General features: G+C 49.5%; 1 protein-coding gene and 1 non-coding gene across 2 annotated transcripts in view; one reads left to right on the plus strand and one right to left on the minus strand.

The window, feature by feature from the left end:
• Positions 1-21349, plus strand: part of TSC1 (tuberous sclerosis 1) — a 60981-nt gene that overhangs the window by 24502 nt on the left and 15130 nt on the right. Inside the window, exons 6-16 of the mRNA XM_015413982.1 lie at positions 327-471; positions 3515-3669; positions 4105-4178; positions 10307-10485; positions 12916-13025; positions 14431-14548; positions 14716-14831; positions 16152-16227; positions 18386-18484; positions 18804-19380; positions 20914-20957. Of these exons, the coding sequence (XP_015269468.1) occupies positions 327-471; positions 3515-3669; positions 4105-4178; positions 10307-10485; positions 12916-13025; positions 14431-14548; positions 14716-14831; positions 16152-16227; positions 18386-18484; positions 18804-19380; positions 20914-20957 (1693 nt within the window). The remainder of the gene's footprint in view (positions 1-326; positions 472-3514; positions 3670-4104; positions 4179-10306; positions 10486-12915; positions 13026-14430; positions 14549-14715; positions 14832-16151; positions 16228-18385; positions 18485-18803; positions 19381-20913; positions 20958-21349) is intronic.
• On the minus strand, positions 47-118 carry TRNAA-AGC. Its single transcript has one exon. It is a non-coding gene; the product is annotated as a tRNA-Ala (tRNA).

Below are 21349 nucleotides of genomic sequence, written 5' to 3' on the forward strand. Positions count from 1 at the left end.
CCTAGGCGGAGGTCTTTTGCATCACCTATTGCCTGATCTTTTTAGCTGGAGATACCAGGGATTGAACCGGGGACCTTCTGCATGCTAAGCAGAGGCTCTACCACTGAGCCGCATCTCCTCCAGATCTCCCTGATGTACTAATTTGCTATGTTTATTGTATCTCTGGTTTGTTTGTTTTTTGGTTTCATGGTGGCATGTACAAATGTGCAGCTCCCCGTCACCATTGCGTGTCATCCAGGAATGGCATTTAACCTCCTGTCTGTGGTTTTCATTGTTTCCATTGAAATCGGGACTCTAAAACGGTTGCCCTTTCCCCTCTTTTACAGACTGACACCAACATAGTGGTACTCATCACCGGTGTGCTAGTGTTGATAACGATGCTGCCGATGATACCCCAGTCTGGCAAGCAATATCTCCACGACTTCTTTGGCATCTTCGGGCGCCTTTCATCCTGGTGCCTGAAGAACCCAGGTGAGAGTTTGCAGGGAGTGGCGGGGGGGGGGGGGGCTCTTCTTACGGACAAAGTTACCAGGTTGCTCCCAGACCGGAGGAGTTCCCAGCCTTGGGCTAGAATTCTGGATCCCCGTATGTAGGAATTGAGGGGGGACATGATTGCTCTCTTTAAGTATTTGAAGGGCTGTCACTTAGAGGAGGGCAGGGAGCTGTTCCTGTTGGCAGCAGAGGAGAGGACTTGCGATAATGCCCTTCAAAATAAAGGCAGGAAGGTACTGGCTGGATCTTATGAAAAACTTTTTTACAGTCAAAAGGGGGGTAGCCGAACACGGATGTTCACTTCAGCCATCATGGATAGCTGTGGCTGACTGGCTTAACTTCAGCGCATTTGTTTGATTCTGTTATGGAGAACAAAACTGGGCCATTCCTCAGCATAGTGCTCCGAAGTTGGTTCACAAGATAACCCTTTATACTTTTTTTTTTTTTTTGCCGTCTGGTCGCAGCTAGCTTACGGTGACCCCATGGGGTTTTCAAGGCAAGAGACGTTCAGAGATGACTTGCCATTACTTGCCTCTGCATAGCAACCCTGGTCTTCCTTGGTGGTCCCCCATCCAAATGCTGACCCAGGGGCCAGCCCTCCTTAGCAGCCAAGATCTGACAGAATCAGGGTACCCTGGGCTTTTCAAATCTGGGCTCTTTATGCTTGCTCACATGAAATAACCTCCCAAATGAGCTAGAATATGATGTAACGCACACAAGCCTATCTCCAGTAACGCTCAGGGAAGACCAAATACCACTCACTGGATGGGTAGAGTGTCCAAAGTCATAACTAGCACTGTGAATTAGGGTGTGGAAGCAAACAGGAGCTGGCATAGAGCTCTTTCTAGTGTAGAGCTTTCAGGAATGGCGAGAAGCACCAGCCAGTGACTTTGCCGCTGTGTTTGATACCAGCTGAAGCTTCCAAATGGGTCCCAAAGGCTGCCTCGTGTACAGCATGGTCCAGGTAATCAAGCCAGAATGCGAATGCAGCATGGATCACTGCAGCCTGTCCAGGGAAGGTTGCAGTTGGTGCGCTAGCCAAAGGAGTCGCTTGCCCTAGAGGAGACCTGAACCTCCATCTGTGGACACCCCACATCCCTCAGGGGAAGGGGCACCTCATTTGGTATAGGCTGTAATTCATCAGTCCTTGTTGTCTGGATTGAGTTTCACTGCTAGTGTATTGGCCGTAGCTAAGTGTAATGAGCCTTCCCTACTCATCGTCTTCCCTTGCTTAAAGCACAGTTCTGGGGTCTACCAGTGATGAAACGACTCTGTGGTAATTGGGTAGGGGGAAGGCTCTCTGTCCATGTAAAGGTTAAAGGTTCCCTTGCTCGAAAGCCAGTCGAATCCGACTCTAGGGTTGCGGTGCTCATCTCCGTTTCAAAGTCGAAGAGCCAGCGCTGTCCGAAGACGTTTCCGTGGTCATGTGGCCGGCATGACTAAACGCCAAGGCGCACGGAACGCTGTTACCTTCCCACCGAAGCGGTACCTATTTATCTAGTTGCAATTTCTTGCTTTCGAACTGCTAGGTTGGCAGGAGCTGGAACTAGAGACGGGAGCTCACTCCGTCATGCGGCACCCGGGTCTCGAACTGCTGAACTACCGACCTTCCACAGCCTGCAGTTCAGCATCTTAACCACTTGAGCCACCGCAGCTCCTCTGTCCATGTACTTTGTGGCAAAGATGGATGTGCTGTGTTTGGGCTGATGGCCTAAAGCCTCTTGGCTTGCCATTCCCCACAACACGTGTGCCAGTGAGGGGATGTGGTAGTTTCAGCTTCCTCTTTCATGGCTCTGTTTTCTAAGATGAAGTCTCCTGTTACATATGACATGTTGGGGGCGGGGGGCATCCGCTATGCCAAAGAAGATAGATCCAGGTGGGTGGCCACGTTGGTCTGAAGCAGCAGAACATAGTCTGAGTCCAGAGGCACCTTTGAGACCCACAGAAGTTTAATGCTGGGTATAAGCTTTCGTGTGCGTGCACACTGCACACTTCATTCCCTGCTATTCCTTGACTGACACAAGGCACGGGTTTTTGTTACCGTTTGTTGATGCAATATATTGTGCTTTGTTGTTTTTTATTATCTGGTGGTTTTATGTTGTAAGCCGTCCCAAGCCTGCTTGTGGGGTAGAGCGGAGTATAGATAAAATAATAGAAATCCGATGAAGTGTGCATGCACACAACAGCTTATACCAAAGAAGATAGTGGGTGTTTCATTTAGAAAATCCTTCTCTGACCTCGCCATCGTATGTGCTGAGCAGCAGTTGGAAGTAGTGGTGGGTCTGGCTTTGTGTTGTGTTTTTTAAAAGCAAATAATGTGGAAACATTTCTCTTTACAAAGAAACAAAATAAAGGGAAATACTTATTAACAGTGAGTCAGCTGTTGTTGCCGCCTGGGTGATTTTCCTGTGCACTGTGCCTGTCATTGTCAAAGCCGAGTGCAGTGAGACATCCTTGTCCTGCTTCAACAGGAGGAGTTTGGGGATCCGTGCTGTTTTTGTGGAACCCTCTTTAGTGCAGAGTCAAACGCTTCTCCTCCCCATCTGTGTGGGAAACTGTCCTTGATTTTCACGTCCTGCAAAGATCTAAGCATAATGTTTGGAATATACTGATGATAGCCACCCGCTTAGGAATTAAGTTCCAGTTAATTGGAACTCATTGGTGTGGCAAGAAAACATAATCCAACAATTAAAAAAAAAACACCATTTGCAATGATTACCCGGTTGTGTAGCTTCTCTTATATTCCACAGTTCTGTTTCTGTAGGTCACGGGGAAGACACGGAGTGGTGTCAGGCCCACTGCAACCACTGGAAATTAATATTCAGTTCCCATGATATCAGCAAGTATCATATGAATGATTTCAAATCTTATATTGCATCCATAAAGGCTAGAAACTTGTATGCTCACTTTAAGAAAGAGGTCAGGAAGATTTCACAGGGTGCTTAGTGCCAAATGCTTAGCCCCTCCCCCGTGTTTTCCATAAAGTGGTGGCCTCGTAAACCTTCCCTCCTTTTCTCCCCAGGTCACGTGGCAGAGATCTATTTAGTTCACCTCCATGCCAGTGTGTATTCCCTCTTTCACCGCCTTTATGGAATGTACCCTTGCAACTTCGTTTCGTTTCTGCGCTCTCACTACAGTATGAAGGAAAACTTGGAGACTTTTGAAGAGGTTGTCAAGGTAAGGGGGAAAGAATCCCACACTTCCTTTTTAATCACTGATGTGTCCTTGGAATTACCTGATGCATACACCGGTAATCTTTGACTGCCCGCCTATTCATAGCGGCATCACTTGCAACAGATAAAGTGATGCTTTGCTCCTGAGCAAAAGAAAGAATAAAGGGAAAGCTTCTAAATAAAACTGAATGCCAGCATTTGGATTTAATAGTGGTTGAGGGAGTATGTGGTCTTCCTAATCTTGAAAAAAGAATATGAAGCGTTTAAGGTTCGGATGGAAATAGGGTAGAATCGGAGGGTTTTGTGTGTAGGGTTTTGTGATTCAAACTACTAGGGAGCTAGAGAATGAGAACAAATTTCTGGGCCAGCCCACCAGTCACCTGGTCCTCCGCCAACTCTGCGGTTTTCAAGCCCCTTTTCTCTTTTTCTGTCTTGGCAGCCAATGATGGAACATGTGCGCATCCATCCAGAGCTAGTGACTGGATCCAAGGATCATGAGCTGGACCCTCGAAGGTACATTAGTTCCCTTCTCTTGAGAGGCTTTTGAAGATGTTCCTTGAAGGGAGACCGTGGCGGGGGAATGGACAGCGTCTGTGTCCCTCCTGTAGGCAGTGCCCCACGTAAAATATATTTGCTGCTGCTTGGGCTAGACGTATCTGAACCAATGTTCCCTCTAAGCTGTGGAGTCTTGTGAGCAAAAATTCTACTTTCTGAGCTACTGGCATTAAAGTTGTGAGCGAGCCATTTGGCTACTGCATGAATTAGTCTGCTCTGGAGCCATCCCTTCCTGAGCTGAGGCAAAAATGTGTGAGCCGGAGGCTAGAAAACTGTGAGCTAGCTCACACTAACTCAGCTTAGAGGGAACACTGATCAGGACTGTTTTAACAGGCATCGCCAGGAGTCTGGTCCATCCTTGTATGACACCTTGGGGCCCCCTCATGAAAAAGACCCTTGGTATAAATGTGATAAAAGGATCACCCCTGTTGGTGAGAATGGATTGGCTGTGTCTCCCGGTGGGTATGCTTGGCAAACCTTGGACAGCTGTTAGGTGAAACTAACCTCTGGTTCTTATTTATTTATTTATTTACATTCTATTTATATACCGCTCCTAACCCGAAGGGTCTCTGAGCGGTTTACATAGGGGTTCCAAATTCAGTTTTAACCTACCTAAGGCACATAGTGCATAGGGGGCAGGGCTCCCTACCAGCACCCAGGCAGCAGGGTGGTTGGTTTTGGCATTCATGTGTGGCATTTAGAGGTGTGTGTGTATGCATGAACAAACTTCGGAAAGAGTATTACTCTGAAGACAAACCACAACTCCCATTTTCGATGAAGTTAAGCTGCTGCCCTGAACATGGTAACAAATCCTTTCGAGGTGCCCAGTTGTGATTTGAGTTCCATGTATTTTGCCCTTGGGCAAAGTACATCTCTTTAAATATAAGATGAAAGGGCAGTAAAAGACAGAGCTTGGTTTTCCTGTATTATCTTTTCTTTTCTTTTTTTAAACACAAATGACATCAGTATCATTAGGTTGGGAGACGGAGTCACTTGTGCTAGCCCAGTTGAATTCCGGACCTTTCCCCCCTTTGAACATTCCTCTGCTCCACACACATTACCAGGTGCTTTTGGAACTTCCTTTGGCTCCCTTGCCATACAGCGGCGATCTTTCAGAGAGAAAGGAAGTCAATGCCGCCTGTCAGGTTCAGGGTTCTCTGTCTGGATGTGGTCTGCTTTGCCTGCAGCAGTAGCACTTGCTGCTTTTTGTCTCCACAGGCCCAGCAACTGCAGAGGAGAAATTTGAGCTCCTGTTCAGTAGTACCCTGGCCTATCTTTCAGAGCTACTAGGAAGATGCCTCTGTATGAACTAACTCGGGCACCTGTCTCCTGCGTTCTGGACGGAGGGGGTGGGGCAGGGATGACAGTTGTTTTTGGAGAGTGAGATCAGTATGAATGGTTTGGTGTAAAAACTCTTTGGCAGCAGCGGGTGGTGCTTCCTATGCTTTCTATGTGTGTTACGTCTTGATCAGTTGAGAAAGGGAGAGCTGGAAAAAGTACAGAGGAGGGCAACCAAGATGATTGCAGCACCTTTCCTAGGGGGAAAGGCTGAAGAGTTTGGGACTCTTCCGTTTAGGAAAGAGATGGCAAAGGGGAAGGGGGCATGATAGAGGTTTATAAAATTATGCATGGGGTGGAGAGAGTTGACAAAGATAACTTTTTTCTCCCTCTCCCAAAATACCAGAACCCGAGGGCATCCAGTCAAGCTGATTGGCAGTAGATCCAGGACAGACAAAAGGATATACTACTTTACACAGAGGGTGATTAAAATGTGGGATTCGCTGCCAGAGGATGTAGTGATGGCCACAGGAATAAACCGCTTTAAAAGGGAATTGGGTAGATTCATGGAGGATAAGTCTATCAGTGGCTGCTAGCCACGGTGGCTGAGGGAAACCTCCACATTTATTTATTTATGATTATTATTAATTCAAATTTATACCACGCCCTCCCCGTGCATGCGGGCTCAGGGCGGCTTACAAGAGGCATAAGTCAATATAAAACATATATAAAACCATTTAAAATCAATTCAATACAATAACATTATAATAGCATTATACTTAACAAAAGTGCTCTGGATGTTCTGCTATGATATTCCGCAGATGGTATACAATTGCTCTACTACTCAGGGTTATCTGTTCTGGAAGATGCTGATGTTCCCTTCTTCCAGGGCCAGGGATGATGGAACAATAATGATGGTAGTGGCGGCACTAATCTTCTGAATCCTAGAGCCAGGAGGCAACATCAGGGGAAGGCCCAATGCCCTGTTGCTGGCTGTCCAGAGGAACTGGCTGGTCACTGTGTGAGACAGGGTGCTGGACTATCGGGCTGGTCCAGCTGGGTTCTTCTGATGTTCTTAAGGTATCCTGTGGGGTTGTGCCTCTTCCTTGCTCCATGGGCAGGCCATATGCAGTGTTTGCAAAGGTTTCCACTATCTTGAGGAGGCACTTAGCTCCCCAGTTCATGTCTTACCAGGCTTCTACCTCTGGTGTCACAAGCACTTAAAGGAATTCTCCCTGAAGACCCGTCAGCGGAGATTCTATAAGGCTGAAAAATAGGTGGGGGAAAAACCTGGTAGTGTCCGTGTTGACTTAGGGAGTTCCTTTCCAATTCCTCCTCTGCCAACTAGTGCAGGGTAGGATACCTTCTGCTCCAGTGATGAGAGGCAACCTTTGCAGTAAGTCTAATGTTTTGTTCTCCATCAGTGGAGGAAGGTATCTTTTGTATGGGATATTGAAGTGCTTTATTAGCTGGGTGAGAAAAATTGGAAGAAGAATTAAGGAACTACTTTTTTAGAAGAAGATTTCTGTCAATAGTAGCTGCAGCCGAGGCCGAAGCCCAAGTCATTGCCCTACCTGTGCATGCAATGAATACATCGGTGGAGAGGGTTGCGTGTGTAGTGGCCACTTGTAGCAAAGACTGTCACATTTGAGGTTGACAGGAGATGCTGACTGTTTCAGGGCTAGGGAAATGCATGCTCTGACGCATCTGCATAAGTTCTGTTATGATGCTGTCTTTTATTCTGTTGGATAAAAACTTGTTCAGCCAGAATCCAGAGGTATGAAAGTTGTTACCCTCTTCGGTGGATGTGGGGAGTTCCCAGACCTCTAACTCAGAACGCTATCCCATACGGTGGCTGGGATGGCTACAGATTGAGGACAGAGGTTCTAGGCCCTGTGGAACAAAGAGTTGTAGATGGCAACAAAGATGGGCTGGTGTGTAAGGTCACCTAGTCCTTCTGCAAGAAGCAAAAACTCATCTCTGAGCTGGAGGAAAGATAGCTCTGAAGCCCTCCCTGCTGAGGTTGAAGGCACAAGAAGCTGCTTTGAACACCTGAATTCTCAGTGTAGCCGATGTCAGGGGCTCAAGAGAGGCTTGAGTAGAACTCTCAGCAACCTGGGAAATTCCACAGAAGGAAATTGTCAGCTAGCTGCCATGTTTTGCTTGTTCCCTTCTCTGCTCCTGGCGCTACGGCGCATGCCTCCTCGCTTGCTTGCTGCTCTGCCCGCTTGCCGTAAACAGCGATAGGGAGACCGTGAGAACCAGTGCTGCCAGACTGTGTTATCTGTCTGACCTTGTGACGGGGGGAGGGCTTGTGTTCCACCGCAGATGTGAATTGTTCGGCTCTCATGGGGCACTGAGACTCTCCCGCGTATCATGTAACCTCCCGCCGGGAGAATTCCCGCACGCGTGCTCGGATTTCATTTGCTCAGCCATTTGCCTCATCCTGCTATATGTAGGGATGTTTCCGCCCCATGGTCATTCCTAACAATAATCTTGTGGACATGGTAACAGACTTGTAGTCTAATAAAGCATAACACTTCCCTGGAAACGTGTGTGGAGATTTACTTGCTGTTGAACGTGACATGAGAATGAGGACCGGCTAGGGCTGCTTCCCTTTGAGAAGGCTGTAATTGACTGTGTCTAGCAGGTGGATGTTCTGTGACAAGTCAGGAAACCCATGAACAGTCGCCACCTGGCACCGAAGAGAGTTGGTTCTGTTGCAGTATGTCCTGGAGGAAGTGGAGAATCTCTAACGCACCTGCAACAGGTGTGCTGGTTGTCTTCTCTTAACAGTGCCAGTGGGAAATTGCCCAAGTGGCTTGGTAGATCTCATTGGTTAAGGGCTTTCAAGAAGCCAAGACCACCTAGAGATCTTTTCCTGGCTAGCCATGTCGCTCTAGTTTTGTTTTGTTTTTCACGCAAAGAGGTGGAGCCCATCCCAGAGCAGGATGGAGCAGTGGACCCTGTAGAAGGATGTCACGGTCCATGGGGAAGCTCTCCAATGGTTTCTGTGCCATCGCTACCAGGTCGGAGAACCAAAGTCTCTTTGGTCGGAGGAATACAATGGAAATGTCCTTCATAGTTTCTCTTGTATTCTGTTGAATACAGAACTCCCTGGTTACGAGTGGAGACATAAGGAGGGTGAGAAGGGAGCCCCTTGTGCCCTGGAGGTTGAGAGAGTATCCTCACCCTCTGCCTCACCAGCATGCACCTGTGCTGGATTTTTGGCACGTTGTTGTTGGGAATGCAAGGCCACTGCATAGAGAGGATTCTGGAATTTTGAGACCCTCACCTGGATCCAGATCCTACTGTCTGAGTGAGTCTACCTTCAATGATGAAGTGACCTTTTAGAGCACTTAGGATGGAATAAAATCTTGTTCTTTAAGACGCTGAACTGCAGGCTGTGGAAGGTCGGTAGTTCAGCAGTTCGAGACCCAGGTGCCGCATGACGGAGTGAGCTCCCGTCTCTAGTTCCAGCTCCTGCCAACCTAGCAGTTCGAAAGCAAGAAATTGCACCTTTGGTCAGAGGAATACAATGGAAATGTCATTCATCGTTTCTCTTGTATTCTGTTGAATACAGAACTCCCTGGTTACGAGTGGAGACATGAGGGTGAGAAGGAGCCCCTTGTGCCCTGGGGGTTGAGAGAGTATCCTCACCCTCTGCCTCACCAGCATGCACCTGTGCTGGATTTTTGGCACGTTGTTGTTAGTTGGGAATGCAAGGCCACTGTATAGAGAGGATTCTGGAATTTTGAGCCCCTCACCTGGATCCAGGTCCTACTGTCTGAGCGAGTCTACCTTCAATGATGAAGTGACCTTTAGAGCACTTAGGATGGAATAAAATATTGTTGTTCTTTAAGACGCTGAACTGCAGGCTGTGGAAGGTCAGTAGTTCAGCAGTTCGAGACCCAGGTGCCGCATGACGGAGTGAGCTCCCGTCTCTAGTTCCAGCTCCTGCCAACCTAGCAGTTCGAAAGCAAGAAATTGCAAGTAGATAAATAGGTACTACTTCGGTGGGAAGGTAACAGCGTTCCATGCGCCATGGTGTTTAGTCATGCCAGCCACATGACCATGGAAACATCTTCGGACACCGCTGGCTCTTCGACTTTGAAACGGAGATGAGCACCGCAACCCTAGAGTCGGATTCGACTGGCTTTTGAGCAAGGGAACCTTTACCTTTACCTTTATGAGCTGGGGGGGGCGGGGGCGCGGTCTGTCCTAAACCTGCTGTTAGTCTCACTAGTTGACCCTTGGCTCAAGTGTTTTGAGAGGACAAAGGACGAAGAAAGCAGGTTTCTCCTTTGTTCATAAATCTCTCTCTTGGCCTCCCTTTAGAAATCCGTCTTCCAAAGCTGAAAAGTCTTTAACCTTTACTGGAAAGGGAAAATGGCTGCAGCCCCTTGACCATCTCACTTTCCCATTCTGTACCTTTCCCAGCTCCCAGAGTATTGGGATGGGTGTTTGAGTAAGGTAGGCCCATCAGAGCTCCACAGAATTGGCAGGGTGTCACAGTTTGGAACCCCGTGCTGTGCTTTGCAATCCCTTCCTAGTAATCCCTGATGTCGAGTCTGCTTTTTCCCCACTGTTGCCGCACGGGGCCTGACTGATAATTTGAATGAGGCCCAGATCTTTCCTACATGGCCAGTCATCATATGAGCAGATATGTGAAACCAAGCTTTTTGTAATGAACGTATTGCTCTTGGTGTAATCAATGTATCTCTCGAACCCTTTTAAAATAGGAGGAGGTATTAAGTGCAGTAATGGCTGCATGTTAAACTGTCTGACTGTCCCTGGATCTGAAACAGGTGGAAGAGATTAGAAACCCACGATGTTGTGATCGAGTGTGCCAAAATCTCCCTGGACCCAGCGGAAGCCTCCTATGAAGATGGCTACTGTTCAGTCTCCCAGCATTTATGTCCGCACTTGCAGCACCGCCCAGCCAACCCTGATGGCAGCCCTTACATTACTTTGTACAGTGGTGCTGGTAAGATTCTGTAACTCTCCTGGCAGTGGGAACAGTACAGTAGATTTTTTATCTTGGGAACCCTGCGTGGGTTTGTCCTGGTTTTCTGGAAAGGGTACCTTGCATGCCTTCAGCGAGATCCTCTCACCAGAGTGCAGCCATGCCTGGAAGCTGGGGCAGGAAGTCGCCTTTATGGACGCCCCGATTCCCTTATTAGGCAGGGTTTGGAATTCTCCGTCGGTAGCCGCTCCCACCTAGAGATGTGAAGGCCCGGAAAAAAAACGGAAAGCCCGTTTTTTTCCTGAAGCCTTTTTGTTCTTTTCCTGAAAAATTGGAAAAATTGAAAAAAGAGAAGAAAAGAAAAAAAATTGATTATGGAACGTTTTATTTTCACATGATGAATAAAATATTTTAAGACAAGGTGTTCAAATTGATCTAATTTCTGTGCACTGTGGACAAGCAAGTCCTAGGTTACAAACTGAACTCTCCAATGCAAGAACAAGATGCATTTCTTCCTTTAGGAGGTGCTATTGTCACAAGAAATGGAAAAGGTTTCAGTTTTGTTTTTGCATGTGGGTGGGTATTCTGTTTGTAATACCTGTTTGGATACACTATATTTTTAATATGCTAGTTGTGAATTTCATGTCAATTAAAAATGTCCATAGTCATATTTTATGTTCCTAAAGTAACAGAATGACTTTCAATCTAGAAAAGACAAAATAAATGCTAATGTAGCATTTTTTTCAAATTTTTCCGAAAATTTCCGTTTCCCCCCGAAAAAAACGGGGGGAAAACGGTTTTTTTCCCTGAGCTTCAAAATTTCCAGAAATTTTACATCTCTACTCCCACCTCCTCACCCCTTTAATCGCCCCTGTATCTGGCGCCGCCCAGAGGTTTGGCGAGCAGTCTAGGATGTGGGTGAGGAATCCAGGCCATGCCTCTTAACTAAATCAACTTTTGTTACTGCAAGGCACAAACTCAGGAGTAAACACAGTCCAGTTCTAGCACGCAGGCTACGTAAATGAAGGCACCTGGAACAGGTGACTGATTGAGACTTAACAGTTTGTGTGCATCTTTCCCCTCCTTGGCTGGAGGCAGACAGATGGGAGCAGGCATGGTATGCATGCTGGTCCTTCTGCATTTCCACCCATGGTCACACACTCAGATTCACATACATACAGGCCCAAAGGGACAGCTCCCTTTTGGGCCTTGCCCCTTGTGTGCCAAAAAGGCATTTACCAATCTAGATCTCTGGATCTGGAACCCAAAGCCTTCCAGATCCTGCTTGGCCAGTAGTGGGGTATTAACATGTCAAAGAGGTCACACATTTTCCTTCCCAGTTGTAAAATCCATTCTGTCCAGCTGAATCAAGCTGTTCCCAAGCTGAGCAGCTCCATTAGGCTAGTCCATCTTCATAAATGGGCAAGCTGTATCCGCCTGTCAGCCTCTCATCTAATGCTCCCTCCAAGATGTGGAGTCTTGTGAGCAAAAATTCGACTTTGTGAGCTACTGGCATTAAAGTTGTGAGCGAGCGATTTGGCTACTCTGCATAAATTAGTTTGCTCTGGAGCTCTCCTTCCCGAGCTAAGACAAAAATGTGTGAGCTGGAGGCTAAAACTGTGAGCTAGCTCACACTAACTCAGCTTAGAGGGAACATTGCTCCATGACAGGGTTACGGCTGGTGTATCTTTACACATGGTGATATGCACATCAGAGTCCACCCTTGGAAAAGCATCCTCCTTTTGTAAACCCTGGTTCAAGAAGCAGCCAGGGTATCTATGCGTGTGTGATGCAAAACTCCAGTTCAAGCAAGGAAGAAAGGAATTCAGGCTGGTGGAAATGTGGCAGAAGGGTATATTGCTGAGGCTGGATCCTGATTTCGCATGCCACGGTTTGCAAGGAGCCAGTGTTGAGCAGCTTGCAGCACAGTACATTGGCTTGCTTGAAAACCAGAGTGAGCTTTGTACTTGGACAGGAATTTCAGTCTCTGCATCTCTCGCCTTCAAATGCAATACTCCACCCGACTTCCATACCAGCCAGAGTTGATGAACACACCTTTCTCTCTCCCTTTTGGAGCGCGGTGGCTTCCCATGAGCCTCACCAAGCATGTCTGCATTCTGGTGAAGTGGGCTTTTGACGATGCAAAGGCTTACATTACCATACACTTAATTTATGGCACCCAGAGTCTGTTGGATCCTGTCCTGCGGTGCCGACCATCCATGGAGCGTTTTCAAGTCTTTGATGATCTCTTTCTGTTTCCCTGCCGATCATAACTTCTGTGCCACAACGCTTTTTGTGTAGAGTGCACAGGATGTGTTGAGACACACTTCCAGTACAGACTTGAAAACAGCGCAGTACCGATCAGTTTGAAAAAGACAAATTCTGTTCTGCTGAGATGCGTAAAAGTTAATGCCTGCTCCCCTTCCCCCCCCTTTCTTTCTTTAAATCCAGGCATGTCAACCTCTACCCCTTATTCCGGCTCTCGGCTAGTGCACATATCAGGGCAGCTACCTCAGATTTTGAACCCTCAGTCCTCATGTCTGTCAACTGAGCCTCTGCAGGTAACACGGCAAGCATGAGATGAATTCCTGTTTGAGGGGAAGGGTACCTCGGTGATAGAGCACGTACTTGGCGTGAAGGCCCCAGGGGCCTCACTGGGCCTCTTCCAACTCTCTGGTTCAGCCCATGACCTCCGACCCCTCTCCAAGCAAACTGACCCATCCCTGGCGAGAGGATGGGAGGGCTGCGACCTCCCCATGGGGCTTGCCTCTGTCTCTCGCCTCCTCCCCCTCGAATGAGTAGGGCAGGGGATGTGGACTCTTCACTTCGCAGCATTTGCAGTTGAGGTGGGGAGTGGTGTGGAACGGCACGTGCCAGTGGTCCTCCTGGAGCGGAGGACAGTTCCAGAGGGCAGCCATGTCAGTCACTGGTAGAACAGGTAGATTTGAGTCCCATGGCACCTTAACTTGCTGGTTAAGGTGCTACTGGACTCGAATCCTCTGGATGGGGGGAAGACTGGGAAGTCGAAGCGAGCAGGGTGGGTAAGCGGTATCTGCTTTGAGAGGGTTTCAGAGGCCAAGTGTTCGTTCTCAGGAGCTGGGCTTAAATGGGGTCATGATGTGATAGGGCATGATGTGATAGGGGTCATGATGTGATAGGGCAGCTCCTGACGGTTGCATGGCAGTGGGTGCTGAGGACTGGCGTCAAAGCCAGCAGCACTTCCTTCTGGGGGGAAATGACAGGTATGAGCCTGGAGCGACTGCTGGGTTGGGGGCCTGGGTCTCCTGCCCATTGAAATTTGGTGCCCTTTTTCTTGGCATTCCCAGCTCCAGCCGTTTACTCTCCCATTAAAGACTGTCAGCACCGGGCAAAATGCTGAGACCCCAAAAAGCATCTGCCCACTTGGTTGGGCAATACTAGGCTATCTGGGACCTAGCATGAAGCATCTCCTTAAAAAAAAAAAAAAAAAATTCCACACTGAACACCAGTAATCCCCAACAGGGTGCCCGTCGGCACCCTGGCACCCTTTGACACCTCTCCTGATGCTGCCATGTTAGAAAGTGGTTAGGGCCTGGTGGGTTTTTTTGCCCAGCAAGGCTTCTGATTGGCCACTGGAGATTCAATTGGCGGTGCAGGGTTTTGTTTTTAAAATGATGCTTTGGTAACAGCTGCACCACTGAACAAGAATCCTCACAGTACGGCTGGCAGTAAGCTGTGGCAGCTATTTTGTGGCTGTGCCCCCCACGCTTTCAGAATTCCAAAGGTGCCCACAGGTTCAGGAAGGCTGAGGACGTTGCTGTACACTGTAGACACTCTGGCGTCTTAGGGAGGCTGGTGTTTCAGTAGTAAATGCGTGAACTGTGCTGGATCCCGCTTCACCCGCTTTGCGCTCTCCCCCCCCCCCCCCCCCTTTCTTTTCCCTCTGTTGTAATTCTCTTCCTTGTATTCTTGCAACTCTCCTTCCAGGTTAACTTCTGGAGCCCCTCGGCTGTCTGTGGCATGACCACTCCCCCCACTTCCCCTGGAGTCGCTTTGGAGCCTTCGCAAGCCTCATCCCAGCCTTACAAGTTCTTCGGCACATCTGGTAGGTCTGCCAAGATGAGGGCTCCTTGCGCTCGTCTCTTCTTTGCCCTCGGCCATGGAGTTCGGGGTATCAGAAACCTGCAGTAGTCCTCAGGTGCCAAGTGTCTTTGTGTTTCTGGGGTGAGCAGTGCCAGAGGGGGGGAATAATCTCTTTCTCTGCCTATTTAGCAGTTGGGAAAGGAACGCCCTCAGGAACGCCCGCCACCTCTCCCCCTCCATTGTGCATTTCAGACGAATATGTTCACGTTTCTGCTCCTTCCGCTGCTGCCGCACTTCCCAGGAAGGTAACCAGTGAAATTTGGCGCTGCTAGCCAGAGCAAGGTTTCCTCCTCCGGGCTTAGCCTAATGATTTTGAAATGCTTTGCTTTGGCAAGCTAATTCCTGGCAAGCCAGGGTGGGTTAGACGGTCTCCTGCTTTTACTGTTAGAGGTTTTAAAGTTGGAAGCATGTCTGTGGGGACACATTTGGGGCACCCTTGTGTGTGTGCTGCAAGAAACTGAAACAAAAAACAAGTCTCCTTGGGAGCCCAGCAATGTTCCCTCTAAGCTGTAGAGTCTTGTGAGCAGAAATTCTACTTTGTGAGCTACTGGCATTAAAGTTGTGAGCGAGCAATTTGGCTGCTGCCTAAATTAGTTTGCTCTGGAGCCATCCTTCCTGAGCTAAGAAAAGATTGTGTGAGCCGGAGGCTAAAAAACTGTGAGCTAGCTCACACTAACTCAGCTTAGAGGGAACACTGGAGCCCAGTATCCCTTCCCCTGGAGAGCCTGCCTGCCTGATGTGCTGCACTGACCCTGCCCTCCTCCCAGTCAGCCTTGGCTGGCGGTTCTGCCTCATATCTGCCTGATGGGGAAGCTGCCTTCTGCTGAGTCAGGCCCTTGGTCTCTCAAGGCCAGTACAGTTTCCTCTTCCCAGCAGCATCTTCCCTGGTGGGAGGGGAGGCCTTTTGTGTGTCACCTAGTCCCCGATCCGAGGCACCAGGGGTTTAACCCTGGTGGGGTTTTCTGCACGCAGAGCAGATGCAGCACTATTGGACCACAGTATGTAGTTAAGAGCATAAGAGTAGCCATGTTGGATCAGGCCAGTGGTCCATCCAGCCCAACACTCTGTGTCAAACAGTGACCAAAAACCAGGTGCCATCAGGTGGTCCCGGGGGGAGGGGCAGAACTCCAGAAGCCCTCCCACTGTGGCACCCCCAAGCACCAAGAATACAGAACATCACTGCCCGAGACAGGGTGTTCCATCACTGCTCCATATGTTTATCCAGTTTCCTCTTGAAGCTGTCTGTGCCTGTAGCCGCCACCATTTCCTGTGAGAGTGAATTCCGTGTGTTAATTACTCTTTGGGTGAAGAAGTACTTCCTTTTATCTATAGTTGCATCTTTCAATCTTGCGGTGCACAGATACAGCTGAACTACCTGTCCCCGGAGGGGGAAAGCTTCCAGACCAGTGCAGGGAGCAAGTAGTTTTTGCTCTTACTTTAAAAATAAACCTTTTTGGGCATGCCTTCCAGTTTAAGAGAAAAAATGTGCCTTGCTTACCGTGTGACAAACGGGGGTCGTATTGTAATTGATGTGCCTGCTGCATAGGATCTTCCCTCTCTCCTAGGAGGATAAACTGGATCACTGGAGGCCTTCCTTGCCCCGACAGCAAAACATTGTCATCAACCACATGAAGGCTTTAGGTATTCTTCATTCTTGTTTCTTTCCTCTTAATAAACTTGACTGGGAAGAGATGCTGTGGTCTTCCGCTTCCCAGTTAGGACCAGTCAGATGTGGTGGTGGTGGGACTGGGTGGGTGGGTTGCTTTTCTGCTGCAAAAGGGGCATATGACTGAGGAGCGCAGACCCCTCCTTGTAGCCTGGCCCCCTCCAACACTTTTGGCCTAGCCGAGGCCGTTTCTGCATCCGAGTTTGGCTGGGGAAAGAAGCCGCAGACAGCTGGGAGGCTCTGTGCCCCAAGCTTGAAAGTCCAGTCGACTAGAACAGAAGTGTCAAACTCATTTGGTACGAGGGCTGGGTCTGACATAAATGTCACTGTCGGGTACCGGAGATATAAACTTTGTAAAGGACACAGTCAACTCCAATTAACAGTATTATTTTGTACTCAAAATACAAACAAAAGCAATTGATTCCTAGCAGTGAAAGCAGTTGAATTACTGGGGAGCCCACAAAAGCCCTAATAAATGTATTTGATCATATGCAAGACTAGTTTTTTTTCCCAAGGGATACCATAAAAGGGGGAGTACCTTACATTTCCATACTACCACTCGCTTGCAGGCCGGGCAAGAGCCCTGGATGGGCCTGGTCTGGCCCCCGGGCCTTATGTTTGACACCCCTGGACTAGAATGTATTCCAGCTACCTGATCTGTCTGAGGGATTTGAATAGTGGCATTCTAAATGAAATGGGGCGGGGGGGTGTTGAGGAAGAGTCTGCAAATGTAGCCGTGCCGGTCTGCAAGACACCGTGTAGTCTCAGTGCCCTAGAAGTTCAGCAGGCGTCTCAGAGCATCTTCATCTGCACCACGGTCCACCTCTTAGTTGTGTGCTCTCTTAGTTGTGTGCTCTCTTAAGTTGTGTGCTCTCTCCCTCCAGTTTCCATTTGTCATGCCTTTAACCATAGCTGTTGTTAACCAGGTTACTGATTGGGACAGTGGTCCCTGATGTGGTGCCCGTGGGCATCATGGCACTCGCCGACCCCTTTCCCGGGGCCCACCCAGTGTTTTTAGAAAGCTGCCATCACAGCGCAAAGGTCTTCACTAGGGTTGCCAACCTCCAGGTGGTGGCTGGATATCTCCCGGGAATTGCAAAGGACCCTCAGGCAACAGACATCAGTGCTCCTGGAGAAAATGGCCACTTTGGGAGGTGGACCGTATGGCATTATACCCTGCTGGGGTCCCTCCCCTCCCCAAACCCCGCCCTCCTCAGGCTCCCCCCCCCAAAAAAAACATCCAGGTATTTTCCAGCCTGGAGCTGGCAGCCCTAGTCTTCACTGTCAAGGTAAGCTGCAGCTGCCATTTTGTGGCTGGCTCTGCCTTCTGCGGCAGCCATTTTGTGGCTGGACCCACCATGCCGTGTCAGAAGTCTAACGGCGCCAGCAGGCTCAGAAAGGTTGGGAACCCCTGGACCAACGCTCCCTCTAAGCTGTGGCGTCTTGTGTGTAAAAATCCTACTTTGCGAGCTACCGGCATTCAAGTTGTGAGCGAGCCATTTGGCTACTGCAGAAATTAGTTTGCTCCGGAGCCATCCCTTCCTGAGCTAAGGCGAAAACGTGTGAGCCGGAGGCTAAAAAACGGTGAGCTAGCTCACACTAACTCAGCTTAGAGGGAACGCTGCCCTGGACTAGGACTTCAGGCAGATTAACGAGCCTTGATCAAGAAAGAACCTGGCTTAGCATTAATTACAGGTAAGGCTGATGCGGACATTCTTCCCTCCCTGAAATGGCAGCCACACGTGCAAAAGAGAGGAGAGAAGATGGGTGGCCAAGTAAGAGTCTTGCTTGCTTCTAGTGCTTTAGGTCGAGCTGGGAGGTTCGGGCGTATGAGTCTGCACTGGCCACAAGCGGTGGCAGCTCTGAGTCAGCACGCTGAGCTACTTTTTGGAGCCTCGGTGGCTCCTTCCAGAGGGCACTCCACCAGAAACTGGATTTCTTCCACTAGTTCTTTTATTCTTTGCCAAGCTCCTGATTCAACAGAATTGAGAATTAATGAGTCCTTAGAGAAGAGAGTCTTCGGGGGGGGGGGGCTTGGCCTTTGCATTGCAACAAAGAGCCGGTGCCACAGTCTTCGTGTTGGTGGTTAAGCCTAACTCGTCGTGGTTTTTTCTCTCCCTTTTCTCCCCACAGACTCCCACGGTAGTAAAAGTTCTGTAACTTTAAGTGATCTTCCTGGCTTCTTAGGGGACTTGGCCGACTTAGAAGACAGCGTTGAGGACAAAGAGGAAGGTAGTGATCTGACCTGCGAAGGCTCGAAGTCAAAGCTGAAGAGCTGGTGGGAGTGGGTTTTGTTCTGTTCCAAGGGTGGGAGCAGCTCGCGAGAACCACGGCACCATCTTTCCTCCCAGTGGGAGGTGAGGGCTGCCACCTTTGCCGTTACCGCATCAGCCATCGATGCTGTGATTCTGTGGGACTGCAGCCTGGAACACAGAATTCAGCTACCTCGGACTCTTGGTTTCCTTCGTTTTTCTTAGGCAGGTTTTCTAGTTCTCGTGGCAAGAGAGCCACAGTAGAGACTGAGTCTCCTCTCTTGACTTCCTCCCCACAGATGCAATATCGAAAGAGATCTCCGAGATCACCACAGCAGAGGCTGAGCCCGTGGTGCCTCGGGGCGGGTTTGACTCTCCTTTTTACCATTTCAACGAGAGTCTGTCCGGCTCCCAGAAGAAATCCCAGTCGGCAGCCTCAAATGCGCAGGGGCCGATCCTGAACTCTGATCCCGCGACGCCTTGTCTGGACCAACCTGGGACCGAGAACGCGAGGGAGACGCCTAGGCAAGCCTTCACGCCCATCGACCGGCCCTGCCGAGACTCTGAAGACCATCCTGCTGGTAACAGGGGAAGCCAGGCCTCTGCAGAGACGAGTATATTCACCCCCAGCCCTTACAAGATCCCGGCCCGCAGGAGAGCAGGGTTGGGGAACGAGCCGTCTCCCCATTACGAGCACCTCTTCGAGGTGGCTTTGCCAAAGACGGCCTGCCTCTTTGTCAGCAGAAAGACAGGAGAACTGCTGAAGAGAGCCAAGGGGGTCCAAGACGAAGACGGGGCTCCCTCCGCCTCCCCAATGGAAGTGCTGGACAGGCTCATACAGCACGGAGCAGATGCCCACAGCAAAGAGCTTAACAAGTGAGTGGGGGGGGGGTTCCGCTTGCACGGGTCCGCAGGCAGCAGGGCCTCCGTCTGCCTTTCCACGTGGCTTCCTAAGGCGAGGACTGGGTTGCCTGACGTGACCTCACGCCTGTGCTTTTCTTGTGCTTGCCTTGCGTACTTGGTTCGGTTTGAGGAATGGGGCTAGGGCAGCTCGGGGTGGGGGCAGTCAGCGACACTGCCTTATACAGAATCAGGCTGTTGGTCTGTCAGGGTCAGTCTTGACTGGCAGCGGCTCTCCGGGGTCTCAGGCAGAGGTCTTGCCCATCACCTACAACCCAGACTTTTTGACTGGAGGTGCTGGGGGATTGCACCTGGGACCTTCTGTGTGCCAAGCAGGTGCTGTACCACTGAGCCACACCCCCTCTCCAGTGCTGGGTTTTACTGTCTTCGTCGTGGTCTCTGTGCTTCACACCAATGGATTCAGTGCGCATGCGCTGGATCGATCCAGCGCGTGCGCACTGAATCCCATTGGTGTGAATGCACAGATGACCACCCGAAGATCACCAGTTACTGGTAAGCAACCTGCTTATCTTCGTCGTGGTCTCTGTGCTTCACACCAATGGATTCAGTGTGCATGCGCTGGATCGATCCAGCGCGTGCGCACTGAATCCCATTGGTGTGAATGCACAGATGACCACTCGAAGATCACCAGTTACTGGTAAGCAACCTGCTTATCTTCGTCGTGGTCTCTGTGCTTCACACCAATGGGATTCAGTGCGCATGCGCTGGATCGATCCAGCGCGTGCGCGCTGAATCCCATTGGTGTGAATGCACAGATGACCACCCGAAGATCACCAGTTACTGGTAAGCAACCTGCTTATCTTCGTCGTGGTCTCTGTGCTTCACACCAATGGGCTTCAGTGTACACGCGCTGGATCTCATTGGTGCGAATGCAGATGACCACTCGAAGATCACCAGTTACTGGTAAGCAACCTGCTTTTCACGGCAGTGTGCTCGAAACACATGCAGTTATGCAGCTTCAGTCTGCACGGGGTGGGATGGATTTTGGGAAGGCTCCTGTGCATAGCAGTGCTCAGCACATAACCAAACTAGGAAGTCAAGGAGAAGAGTTGTAGTTCAGCCTAGTCTTCTCCCTGAAATGTGTCATCTGAATGTGCAGGCAAGTCCCTTCTGGCTATTCCAGCAGCAGCCGTTCCTCCCCACCGGGATTCTGAAGTGGGGCGGCCTAATGTGATCGTGTTTCTCTCTGTTCTTTCTACTGGCTGATTGGAGCTGTTCGTGCACAGCTCGTTTGCGCTTGTGGCCCAGGTAGAATAGTTCCAGCACAGCACTTGTAATCTCATTAATACGCCTGTTAAACCAAATCCAAGTTTCTGGCCCCGATGGCTGCAGAGGTGCTTGGGAAAACATCCCTGCCTGTGTTTCTCCTCTTGCGGTCGCCTCCTTGCCAAAAGTCTAAATGATTTCTAAATCCTTTACCACATTTATGTAACACTCAGCAAATTCACTGCAGCCCAGAATAAAGCGGCATTTTGTTCTCCTTTCCAGATTACCCTTGCCAAGCAAATCAGCTGACTGGACTCACTTTGGAGGTAAACAGGCTTTTCGGGGCTCTGTGTTAATCCTTGTCTGAATATACTTTTCCTGGCTGTCTCTAAGCTACTTTAGATCCTGAAAGGGCTATTTTATTGCTCCTCTGCACTGCGTTGGTATTTAGTATCTGCCTGGCAAATGAGGCTTCATATTTTCTCCCTTCCAAAATAAAAAAGGGGGGTGCCAACAAGTGTAAAGCACTTGGACGCCACATAAAATTGTGTGTGTGAATTTTTGAATGCCATTTCCAGCTTCAAAATGGTGTGTTTTCACTTTGGCGGGTGCCGCTTCCAGCTGAAGGGCCTCTTTTCTTTCCCTTCGACAGCCCCAAAGGGCCTCTGTGGTTGTCTGCTAGCCTCACCCCCCTCGTTCCCTCCCCTGTGGGCTCTGC

This window comes from Gekko japonicus, unplaced genomic scaffold (assembly GCF_001447785.1).
Source record: "Gekko japonicus isolate JY-2015 unplaced genomic scaffold, Gekko_japonicus_V1.1 scaffold2029, whole genome shotgun sequence".
In the NCBI taxonomy this organism is placed as follows: Eukaryota; Metazoa; Chordata; class Lepidosauria; order Squamata; family Gekkonidae; genus Gekko; species Gekko japonicus.